A 17,649-nucleotide genomic window follows, 5' to 3' on the forward strand; every position below is an offset into this window, starting at 1 on the left:
CCTGGCACAGGCTGTCCAGAGCAGCTGTGGCTCCCCCTGGATACCCTGGAAGTGTCCAAGGCCAGTTTGGAAGGGACTTGAAACAGTCTGGGGTGGTGGAAGGTGTCCCTGCCCATGGAAGGTGGTGGGACTGGATGGTCTTTAAGGTCCCTTCTATCCAAACCATTCTACGACTCTGATTCTCACACAGATGTTCAATAGAAGCCTAATAGTATTTTCAAATAGCTCTCTGGATGCAGACAACACTAAGTGTTGGTATGTTATTAAATTTTAGTTGGACAATGAACTGCTTTAAAAAGAAGAAGAAAAAAAAGAAAACAAGGTCTTGCCCTGCAGCTTTTCACATTTATATCCATCCATAAGTTATTCCTTGTAAGTAAGAAGAAAGGGTACCTGTTTCATGCTTTCAGAAAGCAGCCCAGCATACGGTTTTTGGGAGAGGTATTTCTGATATGCTTCCAGGACCATCAATGCAACTTCAGAATGGACAGCTGGATCCAGGTGAAGAGTATTCTGCTAAAAATAGTGTCAGAACACAAAACCTGGAGTCTTTTAAGAAGTCTCTAAGACTGTACATTCAGCTGCATGACATAGAAATAAATCTTATTTTTTTCCTGGCTGTTCAAATTAATTATTGCAATATCTAGGCAAAAATCTTGCCCAGTGAAAAAAATTCAGCTCAACATTAAAAGAGTACCAGGCTCACACTGGGCAATACAAACCCCAACAACTATATTTCTAAAAGATGTCATAATATTCCCTTTCCACATGCATTTTATAAATTTATGACAATTAATCCGAAAGTCCCTAGATGCCATTTTAAATTACATAATGCAGACACTTGAATTCCTGCCTTTAAAAACAAAACCAAATCCCATCACCATGTTTTTTGTAAGAAAACACAGAAATTCCTCTATCAATTGCCACATTAAAGATCCATTTTTCCCTATATAAAAGGGTACAGACATGGCATTGCTATTGCACAGAAAAGAATTCTGTTAATTTTCCTTAACATTCATTTTTCTTTACATGTCCACAAGAAACAGGGAGAAAAAGTAGGTCAATATTCATGTACTATCATCAGCATGGCAAAGAAAAGAGTTCAGGATGACCAAATGCACAGAATGCAATCCTAAACTAAATCACTGAACACAGGCAACACTATTCTCCCAATCTATTTCTCTTTTTTTCTGAAACAGCATTCACCATCAATTATATCCTGTACTCATGGAGCTCCTGAAGCAACCCAATATTATGGAATAATTCCTCATCATTTAAATGATGCTCAGGGTTTTGAAAGGTGTCATTTCAATCATTACTTTTCTTGCACTGTGAAAAACATACCTAGATACCAGCATGCAACTACAGTCACACCAGTCTCCTACACATTTTTTGGAAGATTCCTCTGATTCCTCTATTTCTGCAGTCAAAGGCATTTTAATCATATGACTCATAAAAAATTGTCCTGTCAGTTATTTCCTCATTTAGAGAGAAAAAAAAACCCTGCCTAAATATCTCTTTTAAACTCAGCTGCAGCACTATAAGAAAGCAGCACAAGCAACATTCCGCAGCCAGAGTGTTGTAAAATTATTATGAAATTCCAATTTTGTGCCATTAGGTGTACACCCATAATACAAAAGCATGCAATTAACCGTTTTCAAATTCTGCTCTACTCCCAAGCTGAGTTGAACTTTTTCTCTGAAAAAGTCAGGAGGAGGTTCAAGGCTCCTGTTTTCAATACCTACATGTTCACCAAATCCCCAGTTCAGCCCTTCCAAAATAATGCAAGCCAGTTTATTCTCCACTGTTGTCAGGCTGTAATTTAACAACCAGTCACGGATCAGGGATATCTCAGATGAAGAAGGCTTCCACATGTACAGGGGCAGTTCTTTGAACAGATACAAAGAAACCTTTGAGGAGAGAGAGCAAAAAATGAAAATCAGTACTCAGCACACAACAATAATCAACACTCTGCCCTGCTATCTCAAAGGGAGGTATAACCAAAAACCCCACATATAAGTCTTTAACGCATCCATTCATACTAAGCCATGTCTTATCACAACCTGGTATGGCCTCTAGGTTTAACTGGGTGTCTGATTTAAATTATAGACATCAGCACTTACCATCCCCACTATCTCAATGGTCTCTCTAATCCGATCCAGCAGCACAGAAATAATCTGTGTGTGGATGCTGGCAATGGCTCCCAAGAGTTCTCGACCAACCTTGGAAAACGTCTCTCTTGTGGAAAGACTAACATAGGACACCTGAGAAGACAAGCAGGGACAAGTTACAGCTCTCGGCTGACCTCCACTAACATGGAAATAAAATGTCTTTTAGAAAATACAGGACTGAATTGCTCTCGGTTATCATAGATGAAATTGATAAATGCCCATGAAAAGTGAAATTGGTTGCTCTAAGAGACCAGGAAATTTCTGTGTCACAGTGCCAAAAAAAAGTTCAAAACTAAACATGGCAACAACACAGCCACACTAAAAAAATCCGACCAAAACCAGCAAAAAAATGTCACACAAGGAATTCTAGAGCTGCAAGTTCAGCCTGCATGAGAAAAATAAAACAAAATAAATGTATTTTTGTTTATTTTTTCATTCTGGCTTTGCCTACAGAAAAGCTGCTCTTTTTCCCAGAAAATAACAAGTACTTCAGGCAATTTTAATTCAGTACTTTTTTTAAAAGTAACTCCTTTTAAATTCCATGGTAGAACAAACTATAGAAGCCAAAGTTTCACATCTTTCACTGTTACAAATAAAAATAGCATTTTCATCTTTTCCTGAATGGACCAGTAACATTACTCACTTCATATATCTCCAAAACAACAATTTTGATAAAATCCTCATCAACATCAGCCCGTTTGGTTTGTGCCATCTGAGCAAATGTGGTGAGTAGACAGATTTCTTCTGAGCAGTTCATTGATTGGAGATACTTTTCAAACTGTGCAAGATGCTCTGGATCTGGAAAAAAATTCAAATGAAAGAAACATGATAAAAGTGCAATAGGACACACATCAGCAGCATTTTTATAGCTATTCACTCAAATCCCAGAAAAGTGATCTGTGGAGATCACTCCATGCCAACTAGAAATAAAATTTCTGCAAGTATCTAGCCCCAGGTCTTGATTATGCCCAAGAGCTACAAAGAAAGGCTAGTTTTAGTTTCCCAAATACAAGACAAGAAAACAAACTGGATGCACTTGTTTGGAATCTATCTCTGCAGACAGAGAATTGAACCTGCACAAGCAGGGAGGCCAAGAGATGCTTTCACTCAAATTCAAGGCAGGTTTCCTCTTTAAACACAAAAGAGATATTGCCAAAAGCAAATAAATATTCTATTCCTCAGGTTGTGGGACAACAAGAAGGTAAAGATACAAAGGAAACTGTACAGGCCTTTAATTTTTTTTTCTTTTTTTTCTTCCAAATAACTTTAAATAGAGTCTGTGCAGCAAAACAAGCGCTGAAAGCAGCATTTGAGCTGTAAAAAGTTCTAGAGAGTCATCTGCCTTCTCTGAACCACAACATGCCAGCAAACACTGTTTACAGTGACTTTATCATAGCAGCTGAATATACAGAAAAAAGCATCCATTGTGCACTCAGCTACCTAACCTGAACATGCATATGCTCAGCATGCTTCTGATCAAATGCTTGCCCTTAGGTTACATTCTATTTTAAGGGCTTTCAAGAATTTTGCAACTCTACTCCAACCTGAGAAGGTCAGGCTTGTACAGGCAAAACAACTCATGGAATAGCATGCTAGAAGGCTGTGCGATTTAAGAAAACAGTTTCTTCCAAACGGTAAGAGAAACTACACTGTTGATAGATACAGCAGGCATATGGGGTACCTCATCCACTCACCTCCATTTCCTAATACTATTTTTTATCCTTATGGCAGAAGTTACAGACAATTGTGTTTCTCCTTGTACTTTGGAGTTTTTTTTAAGATGATGCAGAAGCACATTAAAAATGACCACATCATAATTATATCTAAAGACACAGTAGAGTGACCCACAGTGAGGGGTCAGCTGTGGGTTCCACACCAACCTCAAACCCACACCAAGCCATAGCATGGGACTGAAGATGGGAGCAAGGAATAAGGGAAGCAGGGAGACTCCACCTAAATCCTGTCTTGTCATAGTGGAGAAATAAACATCTTCACCATCCGCTTGCTATTGGACCCTATTCCTTTCCTCTTATCACACTACAATTCAAGTTCAGGGCACCCTAAAAAAATCACTGATTTCTCAAATCTTGATACAGCAAGGAAACTGTGACCACAAATAAAATTACAGCATCCTTGGATTAAAGGGATATTAAATATTATCTAGTTTCAAATCCCTCCCATGGGCAGGGATACCACCCACTAGAACAGCAACTATGCTCCCCGATGCCTTAGGATTTTAGTTTTTATATTTTTCATATATTTGTAATCCTAGAGTTCTTTAGTGTATAACTCTAAACTCCATATACAGTGTTAGCTGCTGCTTTCCCATTTTGATCAGACAAAACAATTCCTCTCAAGGCCTGGAATCAAGGGAACATGGGAATCAACCTCATTGTCTCCGGCCCTGAGAAATGTAAACCAAAGTGAGTTGAGGGAGCAAACTGGGGGTAAATTACTTCCTTACCTGAAGCTGTAATTGAAAGATTGACCCCCAATATGCAAATGGACCAAACTTTAAAAAGTCTGTAAACCTGTGACCCATTGTGTATTTTGGGTGTAGCCCCTGGGTGGTTTTGTCTGCCCCAAAGGTATCTGAAGGCCCTTCAATACATATAACTGCTTTTTATTCTCTTAATGTTTCTTGCATCTGTTTTTAGGTAGTCCCAAAAATGCATTACTCCCACCCCTATGGATGTAATGACTAAAGCTTCCATCAATTATCAAGGCCTGCTTTCACCTGTAGATTCACCACCCTTTTCTTAGGCTTAATTTGGGGGAAGAAATCACAAAAACAGGTCCTCTCCCAAGAAAATGTTAATGCCATGGTCTTCCAGGGTACAAATTACAGGAGATTAAGCAGTAATTTTTTAAGCGTCAGTTAAAAGAAATTATTTCAGAAGATTAGGTGGATTTCACTGAAAGGACAATTGATATTCTGTCTAGACATGGTGAAAAACAGTATTATGCTCACAGAACTCATTGAGAAGAATGAAGAGAATAAAGAAATCCTGCATCAGCATACCAGGGACTTTGAAACATAAGTTAGCTAGAAGCAAAACAAGCCTGGAAAAGATAATTATATTTTTTAAAAAAATCTGTACATGTTACTGCAGCCCATAATAAATGCAGTAAAAATTTTCTAGCAAAACCAAAAATAAAGACATTCTACTGAGACAGTGGAACAGTTACTGTTTTGGATGCCAAGTGCTTATCAGATCAGCACTTCATCAAGTGCACACAACTATAATCTTGGTATCTCTCTCCCTTTCTGTGTAAATCGCTTGAAATGTTAGCTGAGCTTGCACAGAGTCAAGATACTCAGTAAACCTCTCAGAATCTCAATTTCCTCCCGCTTCTCCATCCAGACTTGGTAGATGGGGTAACAGCTACCAGGGATACCAGCCAGCTGAGAAGTGAAACTGACAAAAATGAGATTTTCTCTCCCTGAAGACAGCAAAGAAGCTGTAAAGTAGGTAGAAGTAAACTGTTTGTTTACCTGTCTCCCTGTCAATCAAGTCCTGAAATACTATCTAGGAATGCAGCAGCAGAGGGAAACTAGCATTCCAGCTGGCCTCTAAATAGCTCTGCTATAGCTGAAGATACCGTGTTCGCTGTAGAGATCAACATGGGACAAAAGTCGAGAAAAAATAAAAATAAAATGTGCCACTTAGGACAAGAAACATATGAAGAGAAGGCTTGAGATAAAGGAAACATAACTGGGGATGATAAACAGCCTCCCACAATGTGAGTTACTAAAGCCAAAATTGGCAAGTTTAGTGGAAAGAAAAGGAGGACTCTAAAAATACATTATTTATAGAACTATAAATACTATAAATATACATGTTTGTATATATTTATGCATATTTATATACAAATATATTTGTATATTTATATGTAAGAACTATAAATATATATATATACTTTTTCTGTAACTATAAAAAAAAACAACAGTAGCTCAACAGTCAACCAGTCACCAAAAACAAAAATAAACAAAAAAGCAGACAAAAACAACAACCACCCAAAAAATTGCCACACCAACCCTAAGCGATATGGAAGTCTGTATCTTAGGATTTAAACCTCACTCTCCAAATACTTTTGAAGGTCAAGATGGGAAGTCATAGAAGAATACACAAGAGGTATGTCCTGCATGTCATTCTTGCAGCTCTGAGGACAGCTACAGAAAAAACCATGACAGTAAATCTATCAATTGCTGTTAAAATGACAATTTGGGCCAACAGGTACTAGAAAACCACGAACTGCCCAAGACGTTTCTGCAGCCACTGGACCAGTCATGCTCTCAAGGATGCATTTAACAACAAAACCTGCAAAGAGTTAAACCCATAGCTTATACAGCAGCAGCTGCATGGATTAGAAATTGGCTCTGTGGGGGGGGAATTTTACCTTTGAGTCTTTGCTTGTAGTCAGCAGGTTGAAAAGCAGAACAGAGCTGCTCCAGGTGCTCATTCTCAGCACAGTGCATGACAAAGAAGAGCCTCCAAAGCATGTTGCTGGACAAAGTTCCATAAGGCATCTCAGACATGAAGAGCCAGACTCCCAGCCTGTTGGATTTGAAGAGGCAGTTAGGAACAGTCCCACCCTGATAAATCCCAACATCTGGAAAGGAGACACCTCTGGCCCACACCTCTACTAATATAACAGAGTTAGCAATGTGAGGATGTATATTAATGCCTCAAATTCTGAGCCAACCTCATCCTGAACTGACCAAGATTTCAGAGCTTCTGTCAGTTGTTATGATTCATGGCCTAATTCCTCCCTACCTTGATGCTACCAATGCACTGAAAAATCCTACATATTTCAGTCTTGTTTAAACCTTTAAGTATTTAAAGCTACTCCAAATCTCACTTTCAAGTATTCAACAACTCCAAAACTAAGCCAGTGAAGGGATTACCCACCTTTTTGCCTTCAGAACATGGAGAACAGCTCTAAAAAACAGCTCATCAAACTCCAGTTGCAATTTTTCCACAGAATAGGGGTGTTCTACCAATCCATATTGTTTATTGCCACTAACGTACTGGGCCCAGTGGTCACTCACATGACAGATCGTCATCCTACACAGCACAGCAAACAAGCCAAAGAAGGATCATTAAGTATGTCACCACCACAGGAAAATACAGACAAGAGCAACAAGATCAGAGCCTAGCCACAACAGATGCGACCAACATTTTGTTCTCTGGGCTCCAGAGGTTTCTATATAATTTTTATCAGTCAAATTTCTGTGTTCTCCTTGCTTAGTTTTACAAGCAAAGAAGGCATAAAGTATTCTATTATACCAAATTAGTTTGTGCATGAGTTTCGGAGCCTTAAGGTAACTGTGCAGCATGAAATGGCAGTACATAAAGAAAGCTCATACAGGAATGATTACACTGAGAAAGTTACTGCCTCTATAATACAAAGAAAAAGATGGAATTTCTTTTTCTAATTTGACTGTATTCCCTTTTGAGAAGGGAATACACTCATAGAAGCCATATGCTAGAGATTCAAAAATAAAGAGCAGCTTTTAGGCTTCAATTACATTTACTTACTGCAGCAATAGGACAACTTTCAGGAATTAAATTAAAAATCCCAAAACAATTCTGGGTAACAATGGAAATAAAGCAGTAACATCAGTTTTAGATAGGGGAAATTCAAGGAATTGTTGTTTATTGGATTTTAGGGACTACCCAAGACAAGCCTAACAAAATCACTAATGGAAGTCAGCTTGGTGTTTCACAGCTCACATGGCTCCTTTGTGCCCACAGCATTTAGATTTTGCAACTCCCCATTTCAGATTCCCAGACTGGCTAACCCTGAACTGACCAAATGTCAGAGTAAAACCTAGCTGAGAACTGTTGGGATGGGATTTGGGTGGTTTTGGTTGTTTGATGGTTGGTTCTGGGGATTTTTTACCAGCTATGAACATCAAATATATGTAAAAAACAGATTCAATCACACCACAGAGAACAAAAATCTCTTACTTGATGAGCTGACCAATTCTCTTCACAAACTGTCGGTACCGTGCTCTGTTAAATGTTTCTAATCCCACAGATAGAAGTTCCACTAAGGAGTTTGCAAAGGCAAAAATCTTCATCATCTTCTGGGGAGATGTTTTTTCAGGAAAATAAGCACCTAAGATAGAGACACAGAAAATAAGAGTCAAAAACAAAAGTGTGAATTCTGGATTTTTTAAGTAACTTAACAAGCACTCAAGGCAGCAATTCATCATATTGTGAACTGAAATGTATGCTTTGTTTATGAAACGAACAATAAATACCTGCTAAGTATGAAAGTACAAATAAACTATGCAGGTAGTAAAGACCTCTGGCAAGCAATTACCTTCATGTACATGTCCAGAGATTTTGAAAAAAAAAAAAATCAGAGAACATCAGTAATATTACAATTGAGAGGCAAGGGGGAAAAATAGTTCTGAAACCACTTTTGGAAGTTAACTGACAACCAAAAACTAAGGGAAAACACTCTAATGTTTTGCATGCATATTGTTATTAGGTTTTTATTCATCCCATACACATGGCATATAGTCCATCTCATCTCTTTAGCTTGCGAGCTGATGCACAGGTTCATTATTATTTTTCTCCAAGAGTTTCATAATACAGTAGCACTCTTGGCAGTGGCAATCAGAACGACTAGCATGAACAAAATGAAGAATAACTCTCTAGCAACTAACTTACCTTCAGATGTAAACCCAAGGAACTGCTGAAACAGTTCATGAAATGGGAACTGTGACAACAGAGCAATCAAGTCATCTTCCAAGAGTAGAATCCAGCTTGTTTCAGGATCCTCATCCTATAGACAAATACAGGTGCTGTCAGTAGCTTTACAGTAAAACCAATAGTAAAGGGCTTCATTATTGTACTAATTAGTTTTGTTAGGAGTAACTGAAATATTTGAATTCTCTCTGCTACTACTCACTACTGGAAGCTCCACTGCAGTTATACCACAGAGATAAAAGGGGAGTAAAATAGAAGTGAATTCAAATCATGCATTTTAACTTAATAAGTCAGATTTTCTTCACCCTTTTCACAAAGATCAATGAGCTTGAACAAAAGTACAGAGGAAAAAATAAAGAAAAATAAAAGAAGTCATCTGTTGTACCTCTTCTCCTCCTTCATCTACCAGAGTCCAGTTCCCAGATTCCTTCCCAGAAGAAGAGGAACTTTTCCTTTCACTTGGTTTCATATGACACATGAAGTCCACACGATTTCTGGTTTAGAGTGAAAAAACAAGTGTAAAAAATTAGAAAATAAAAATTTCTGAATTCGGTCATCTTTCAGTTAAGTGAAGATGTTAAAAAACCCAGATACAAGAGGAAGAAATAAGCAAGTAAAGCAGAAATATGCCTGAAGGAAGGGCCCTGGAGGTGCTGGTGCCAGTGGCTGGACAGGAGCCCAGGAGTGCCCAGGTGGGCAAGGGGCCGATGGCCCCTGGGCTGTCCCAGCCATGGTGTGACACAGCCCCAGGCAGGGCCCGTCCCCTGGGCTGGCACTGCTGAGGCACCTCCAGTGCTGGGGACAGCTCTGGGCCCCTCAGGACAAGAGAGACACTGAGGGGCTGGAGCGTGTCCAGGGAAGGGAAGGGAGCTGGGGAAAGGGCTGGAGCCCCAGGAGTGGCTGAGGGAGCTGGGAGAGGGGCTCAGCCTGGAGAAAAGGAGGCTCAGGGGGACCTTCTGGCTCTGCACAGCTCCCTGACAGGAGGGGACAGCTGGGGCGGGGGTCAGGCTCTGCTCCCAAGTTACAAGTGCTAGGACCAGAAACAGCCTCAAGTTGCACTAGAGGAGGTTTGGGTTAGATATTAGGGTAAAGCTTTTAATGGAAACTTGGTCAGGCACTGCAACAGATTGTTTAGGGCAGTGGTGGAATCAACATCTCTGCAAACATTCAGAAGGCTTGTGGATGTGGCACCAGAGGACATGGTTCAGCAGTGGACACAGAGGTTCTGGGCTAAGGGTTGGACTCAACAACTTTAAAGGTGTTTCCCAACCTAAACAATCCTGTCACTGTAAATTATTCTAGGATAACCTGGTTCCTGACATGCAGGAGCTGTAACAGACAAGCCTCAGCTCCTTTACCAATAAGAGCAGACCCTGTGGAGGCTCTGAGTGCTGGTATCAATATTTAGAGCAGCACCCTAGACTCAGTAAGTTGGCCCTTGTTCCAAACACAAGTATCAAAAGGCACTGGCAACACACATTCCCTCAGGATACACTGGTTTCCTCAGGCAGCTCTAGAAAGGAAATGTAAAACTAAAACCCTTTAAAATAACAGCTTTCAATAAACAAGTTAACTCCTACTTAAGTCAGACCCAAACTATCAAGATCAAAGTGACAACCCTAAATACCAGGAGTTTGATTCTTTGACCTCAAAATTAGGGCAGAGGGAGAGGAAAGTTACGTATTTTATCTGGAGAACATAACCGCTTTCACTCGTGACTAATTTCATTGATTAGCTTCTCCAAGAACCACATTCCTACTGGATTTTAAATTTTTTTTTTTTAAGGATGAAAAACATATCAAGAAGTCCAATCAATGTGTACACCAGCTTAACATTTTTACTCAGGGGATTCTATTGCAGGGACAGTATGAAAAACAGGCCATCATGCAAAGCAAGAGATATTTCAGAATCAACCCTAACAAAACCTGTGGGTCTGTCAGTCTTCACAAGCTATTTCACAGCTGAAAGAAAGCTGCATCATACTATGTACAGCACAAGGAGGTACTACCAAGGATGAATTTTAAATGAATGAGTAAAAAGAGTTTGAATTAAACTGCAAATCTATTGGTGCCCACTTGTATGACTTTGCCAGCAATGAACTTTCAGAGTTTCACAAGTAGATTGTGTGCTGTGTTTTCTACTCTTAAATAATCAGAACAGATTTATAAAAACATGTTCATACTTACTTGATAGGAGACATAAGCAAGGCAAGAGATTGCATGAAATGAAAGACACCCGATGGGTTACCCAAGACTCTGATCTGAAATTAAATGCAAAAATCTAAGTAAATCTAAATAAGCCAAGGACAAACTATTCTTAGCAGAGAAATTCACATTTCTCATCAGCTTTTTGTTAAGACTTAGAAGAATTCATAAAAGACAGCACCCACACCCTGAACAGAGTATTGCCATGACAAAATATTGTGACTTGCCCAAAAGAATTACTTAGAAGAATTAAAGGTGGGGGGGAAAGAAGATCAAAAGCTACATAAAAAAAAAAGACAACCTCTCTCTTTGTGCCACACATAGGTCTGAGCACCAGGGGTAATTCAGACACTGAGCACAGGGGAAGATGAAATCCTACCACACTAGGTTAATTGAACTCAATGATATTAAGGGTCTTTCCCAAGCCAATATATCCTATCCTATCCTATTCCATTCCATTGTTTGCCTTTCCTGTTAGTGCAATTGAAGTCTTTTTCCTGTGACTATATTTCCAACATTTTCTCCTCTTAGAAGAGCAAATATGTTCTTTGAGAGAACAACCTGGTGCCTTTGGACATCCGCACTCCCTCTGACCTAGACAAAGTGAACCCCTTCCTTTGTCCCTTAACTTTCCAGGGAAACCAGTCCCACTTCAATGTAGAGGATATAAAAAAATTTCTTCCTCCTGACCCCTTACTGACTCCAATCTCATTTTTTATATACAGCTGCTGCTTCAAGTATAAATACACTTCCCACTTTTAGGAGAACACTCCCAAAACCTGGTGCATAAGGCCTTGACCCCCTTTCATGGAATCTCTCCAGTCAAGACTGAAGCGTGTTAACCTGCAGATGGTTGACATAACATGGATAAATGTATTTCCTGACAAACCCATCACTGCCACTGTGATTCCACACACCTGGAAAGGCAGGGTCATGAGGGATTAAGCAGGCCCTAGACATTCTCCTCTCCTACCCAGACCACTCCCACTCCAACCTGCTGAGAGAGAAGAATTAAACATTCACACCTGAATGAACGGACAAGCCCACTCGCTGATGCCAGCTGGACACCGAAGGATGTGGTTGAAGAGGAAGAGATGGTCACCTGGACAGCCAATTCTCTGCAGCACAGACACCTAGAGGGAAGTATATTGAAATCAAGTAAATAATTTTGAAGTTCATTTTCTTAACAGTCTTGATAACTAGAGTAACACTGTTAATTTCTTTTCTAACAATCCTGAATTTTGAGAGTATGTTACAGGAGAACAATATTTAGAATCTGTTTGCTCACTTTATGAGCCACAAACCATTTTCTTTGGCATAATTATTTTTCTACAACTACATTAGAATCTAATTTATTTAGAAATTGGCAAGAACAAAAGTTTCTCCAACATGACCAGTCTGAACAGTTCTAATCTCAAAATAAGTAAAAGCACAATGAGCATTATTAAGTTCACTGTGAGCAGTGCTGGCTGCTCAGGTGCCGGTTCTCACTAATGCTGCTAGACTTTATCAGAAAAGGGAATCAGTTCCACAGATCTGTTAAGAGATTCTGTTCCTCAAGTAGGACAAACCCCACCAAAAAACCCACTGCCTATCGGACAGGGAGTGAAGTAGAAACACTTCCAGAAATTATTCCCAAAATCATCCTGTGTGTTGGATCAGATATATCCATGTCTACTCCCTCACCAGTCTCTGCAGCCACATGAGAAGGTCACTGTGAAACTGAGGATCTTCAATAACCCTGCGAGTGAAGCTGAAAAGGACACTGATACATTCCTTCAAGTGGCTCAAGTCTGAAGAGAGATTTTCTGACTGCTTTGAAACTGTAAATTAAAAACAGAATTAATGAAGCTTTGACAAGAAGTAGCAGCATGAGGCAATGGGTTTGGGGCTGCATATAAAACTGCTCTCTGTATCTGAAGACACCAAAATATTTCAACATAGCTGCCTGCTAAATCTGTCAGAAAAGAATACTTAGGAGTACTTTGTTTAACCTTATTATTAACTCTCGACACTAATCATAAGAAGAATATACTATGATTACTCTCACAAAAGTCTTTCCCTCAACATCAGCTTTTTAAGAACCACCATTTACTAAGCATATAAACTATCTGGGAGGTAGAGTGCTAAGGGAGGAGCAATAAGAAAAAAAAACATCTGGGGCAGGAGGAGGAAAAATACTTTAGCCAAAAGATTATATTGGCATGAACTCAAACAAAGCACTTAGGATGAAAACCAAAAAGATAATTCTAAATATTAAGAGCTTAAGATTTCAAATGGCCTTCCAAGAGGAAGTAAAGCAGGAAAATATCCAGCTTGTTTTGGACTTGGGAAAAAGAACTGTAGTAGAAATTGCCTTGGACAACAAAAGATTGGGAATTTGGGTGTCCCATCCACACAGTGTTCCTGAACTGTAATCGCTGTCAGTCTGCAGTTCAGACAGCAGAAGTCACTTTTGCATTCAGCTTTTTCTGCCCAGGTGATAAGTCAAGGGAACTGGACATTTTCCTGTGAGAAAAAAGGTTTCACTGATCCCTACCTAAGATCAACAGTTTTTTGTAACAGAGAAGAAACACTCCAGTACATAAATTCCATCACAAGACTCCAAAACTGCAGCTGCACATAGTGCTGGGCACCCTTACCAGGACTGGGAGCAGCCCAGACCAGCAAACACACCTTGTTCTTGCTGCTGCAGAGCCACAGATCTCAGCAGGGATGAGCTGCTGAGCAACCTGTAAACATAGGACTCCACTTGCAAGCGGGACAGCACCGAAGTGTAGGAGTGCAGTGCCAGGGTCTGGTGCACGTGCTCTGCTTTGGCCTCAAACAGCTTCTTCAGCTCCCCCAGCACACTCTCGTTCAGCTCCACTGTCTGGTAGCGGTGGTGACCTGTCACCTTGCACTGATCTGCACACACACCCTGAAAAGAGAGCAAATATTTTATGTCAGCAGTTCTGACATTTTGTTGGGTAACTCCAACAGAAATCAATCACAATATAACCCTCTCCTAAACACATTTCAAGGCTTTCATAAAAGGACACATTTCATAAGCATTTCCCATAAGCACATAGGAAAAGCATATTTCCTATGTGCTTTTCAGAGCTACTGATTACTGAAGATTCATATCCTTGACTCCAGAAGAAAAAATATTTTACAAACCCTCAGTAACTTAGGTTTAGAAACAGCCAGAAGTTACTTGCCTGCAGCACTGAGAGATGTGAACAAAACCAGGTGTCTCACTCCCAATGAGTGCACTTGCTTCTTAGTTTACAGATTTTCAAATATATTTGGATCTGCTATTTTAAAGCTGAAATATTCACTGGAGTAAGATAAATAGTTCCCACACTTCCAGAACTGATAATTTGTAGCAGTGCTCCACTGCATGTTTAAAATGTTCAGACATTACCTGCACTCTAAACTTTTCCCAAACTGAAATTAAAAGCTCAGACCAGTTTTCCTCTGCCTCATCTCTACTTCTTCAGCACAAGAAAAATACAATAAATAACATTCTTGTTATTCTTAAAATAAATAACATTCCTGATAATCTTTTATGCAATCAGCAACATTCCCAAAAACCAGCACTTTGAAACCTTACCTTGAAAGCATCCCTAGGTTTCCTAAATTAGTAGAATAAGAATTTTAAATTGGTATAAAGACAAATAATTCTGTACACAAAATAAATATATTGTGAATTGGGATGAAATAAAGCAAGTAGCAATCTTAGACAACTCTGTGATCATCTTAGAGGACGTAAGAGTGAAGCCAAAATTGCTTTTAGTACAGAAAATGATCACTGCAAACCTTAGGATCCAATGAGGCTCAGTATTATTCCCCAAGAAAAAAGGAAAAAAATTCAGATGTGTTCAATCCCTCAACCCTGATGAACTGCACTCACAGAAACAGTAAAATCTACTCTATGCATAGGTGTTCAGCATCTTTGGACAACTTTGATAATGTGGGGGCCGTAAACAGCATCAGAGCAGTTTCATTCACTCCCACAGTAATGCTGAACTCCAAGGCAAGAGTCACAGGAGCCTGGGGGAAATCTTTTCTGATGTGTGCCCCAAAGAGCTCCATAAACCCCTCTGGTTTGCAGACAAAAACGTTACAGAGAAAAATGTTACAGAGCACCATGCCCTCTCTGGAAGTAAGAAAAACCACAGCTACACTTATGGAACAAGTCACTGTAAGTGGATGGCTCTAACACCCCTTTGAGCTATGGGACTGCTCCTGAGCACATTTCGAGCTCCCCTGCAGCAGCTGCCACTCTGACAGCAGGAATGACATCAATGGAAACTGTCAGTTGGCAGCAGGCCAGATGGGACATTACTGTTACAGTCACTCCATGTACCCCATGTCTGCTTGGAGTGCTGCGGTAAAAACTTAACCTGACACCATGGACAGAACTGGGTGTACACAGCTCATCCTTTCTGACCCTAGAAGAAATCACCAACGTATACCCCACTGCCCTGCACACGTCAGAGGTTAAAAATCAAAGAGCAAACTGTTGAAGTCTCAAGAGGCCGATACTCTGAAGTACAGGGGGTCAGTGGAGAGACAGAAAGCAAAGGCAATAATTTCTGGACATGGAACAGTTAGAGCCAGGGAAGTCCAGAAGAAGCAAAGAAGTTAGTAAGAAGACTGGAGCACTTTCCCTGCAAAGACAGGCTGAGAAAGCTGAGGTTTCAGCCTGGAGGAATATATAGACCTCACAAAATACAGCCTGGAGGAGTGTAGAGACCTCACAGCACCTTCCAGTATCTAGAATGGACCTACAGGGAAGCAGGACAGGGATTCTCCATCACAAACAGTGGTGACAGGGCAAGGTCCAAAGGGATTAAACTGAAAGAAGGGGAAATTTAGGTTAGATATTAGGAAAAAGAAATCTTTACTGTGAGTGTGGTGAGACACTGGCAGAGGTTGCCCAGGAAGGTTGTCCCAATCCTGGCAGTGCTCAAAGCCAGGCTGGGTAAGACTTTGAACAACCTGATCCTGCGGGAAGTGTCCCTGCCCTTGGAAGGCAGGGTTAGGATTAGAGAATTTTTAAGGCCCTTCCAACCCTTAACATTCTGCGATTCTTTTACAACAAAACAGCTTAACTACGATAAACCTGGCAGCAAGTAAAGTTAATTTCCGAATAGTTTAGGTTCAAAAGTAGCTTCAGCAACAGCACCTGCACAGTTTTCTGTTGTTCTTTGAAAGTCCATAATCTCCCCTTCACGTTTTGGCAGTCTGTTGTCATGGCCTGCAGCTCTGCCTCAGCCAACAGCAGCTGCTTCCTGCAGCGCATGTAGTTCAGGAGCAGCTCATAGAATTCATGCCTGTCCTGGTGAGCCACACTCTCGAATTCTTCAGTGTAGGAGTCAACGTTTTCCAGCCATGAACAGGGCTCAAAGATTTTCAGCTGCTCCCTGGTGAATGGCACCAGCTCTGGCTCAGAGGGGAGCTCTGGGTACAGCCTCTCATGGTGCAGCAGGGGCTTTACTGCCATGATGGTGGGTTTCTCGTAGGACAGCTCCAAGGACAGGTCTGGATAAACCGGCCGCGGAACATGTGACTTGACATGTGATTTCTCAGAGCACTGTGAGGTGCTGAGAGAAAGCCTCTCTGAAGAGCAGGTGAGAGGATCTCTAAAGTCTTGTCGGTTTTCAGCTCTTCTGCCCTGTACAAAGCCCATCACTAACAGAGGAGGAGCAGAACTTGACTGAAAGGTACTGCTCAATAAATCAGAATTTCTAGATCCACTAGCAACTGCCTCCACAGGGCTCTGAGGTTGGTCCAACTCATTCTTCTCACTCTTCTCAACATCCCCAACACATTCGTCCTGGGAAGGATCACCTTTGACCACTTCTGCATCTCTGGGAAGCTCCAGAGTCCCTTCCAGAGCCCCTTCATTTGCTGAAGACGAATGACTTTGGGAGATGTCAGAAACGTCACTTTTAGTTTTCCTGTTGTCTTCTTCATCTCCGAGCTGAATTTCTGTAAATTCTCCAGGATGTTCCACTTGCACTCTCCTGGCTTGAGACGACCCTTCTACCACAGGAGGCAAGAAAACATCATCAGGCTCTTGTACCTGGGGCTCCTCACTACTTCTTTTCTTTTTTTCCTAAGAAAACAAAAAATTAAGTGTCACTGCCAAGTGAATCTCTCCATCTTGCATCTCAAATCCCACCAACACCAAAAGTAGTATTTGTCAGCATTATGACCCCAAAAGGCCTTTTAAAGACATTAATTTTCATAATACTAAAGAAAAAAAAATATACCAAACTAATCTTTAGCTGCCCTATGAAGACTGTCTACCAGTGTGTTTTCTTGGTCAGCTCTTGCACAAGGCTTCAACATTTCTAAGAAAAAAAATCTATAAATATCACAGGACAGACTGTTTCATTAACACAGAAAATAATCAACATAACAGGACCCTGACACCTAAGAAGAGTTACTCAATTCCACCGTATTGACCAAAAAAAAAAAAAAGTTACTCTGTGATCCAGAACTATATTAATTTTACAGAATATTTTAGTGACTGGAAAAATATTTTCAAAACAGTAA

General features: G+C 40.4%; 1 protein-coding gene across 1 annotated transcript in view; it reads right to left on the reverse strand.

The window, feature by feature from the left end:
* Positions 1 to 17,649, reverse strand: part of EPG5 (ectopic P-granules 5 autophagy tethering factor) — a gene marked incomplete at its 5' end in the record, with an annotated part of 55,442 nt that overhangs the window by 33,622 nt on the left and 4,171 nt on the right. Inside the window, 14 exons of the mRNA XM_083883168.1 lie at positions 394 to 516; positions 1,746 to 1,910; positions 2,124 to 2,264; positions 2,815 to 2,969; positions 6,573 to 6,730; positions 7,085 to 7,240; positions 8,147 to 8,297; positions 8,858 to 8,972; positions 9,282 to 9,390; positions 11,083 to 11,156; positions 12,126 to 12,233; positions 12,787 to 12,923; positions 13,777 to 14,020; positions 16,274 to 17,206. Coding sequence (XP_083739294.1) covers positions 394 to 516; positions 1,746 to 1,910; positions 2,124 to 2,264; positions 2,815 to 2,969; positions 6,573 to 6,730; positions 7,085 to 7,240; positions 8,147 to 8,297; positions 8,858 to 8,972; positions 9,282 to 9,390; positions 11,083 to 11,156; positions 12,126 to 12,233; positions 12,787 to 12,923; positions 13,777 to 14,020; positions 16,274 to 17,206 — 2,769 coding nt within the window. The remainder of the gene's footprint in view (positions 1 to 393; positions 517 to 1,745; positions 1,911 to 2,123; positions 2,265 to 2,814; positions 2,970 to 6,572; positions 6,731 to 7,084; positions 7,241 to 8,146; positions 8,298 to 8,857; positions 8,973 to 9,281; positions 9,391 to 11,082; positions 11,157 to 12,125; positions 12,234 to 12,786; positions 12,924 to 13,776; positions 14,021 to 16,273; positions 17,207 to 17,649) is intronic.

This window comes from Zosterops lateralis, assembly GCF_965231275.1.
Source record: "Zosterops lateralis genome assembly, chromosome: Z".
Classification (NCBI taxonomy): domain Eukaryota; kingdom Metazoa; phylum Chordata; class Aves; order Passeriformes; family Zosteropidae; genus Zosterops; species Zosterops lateralis.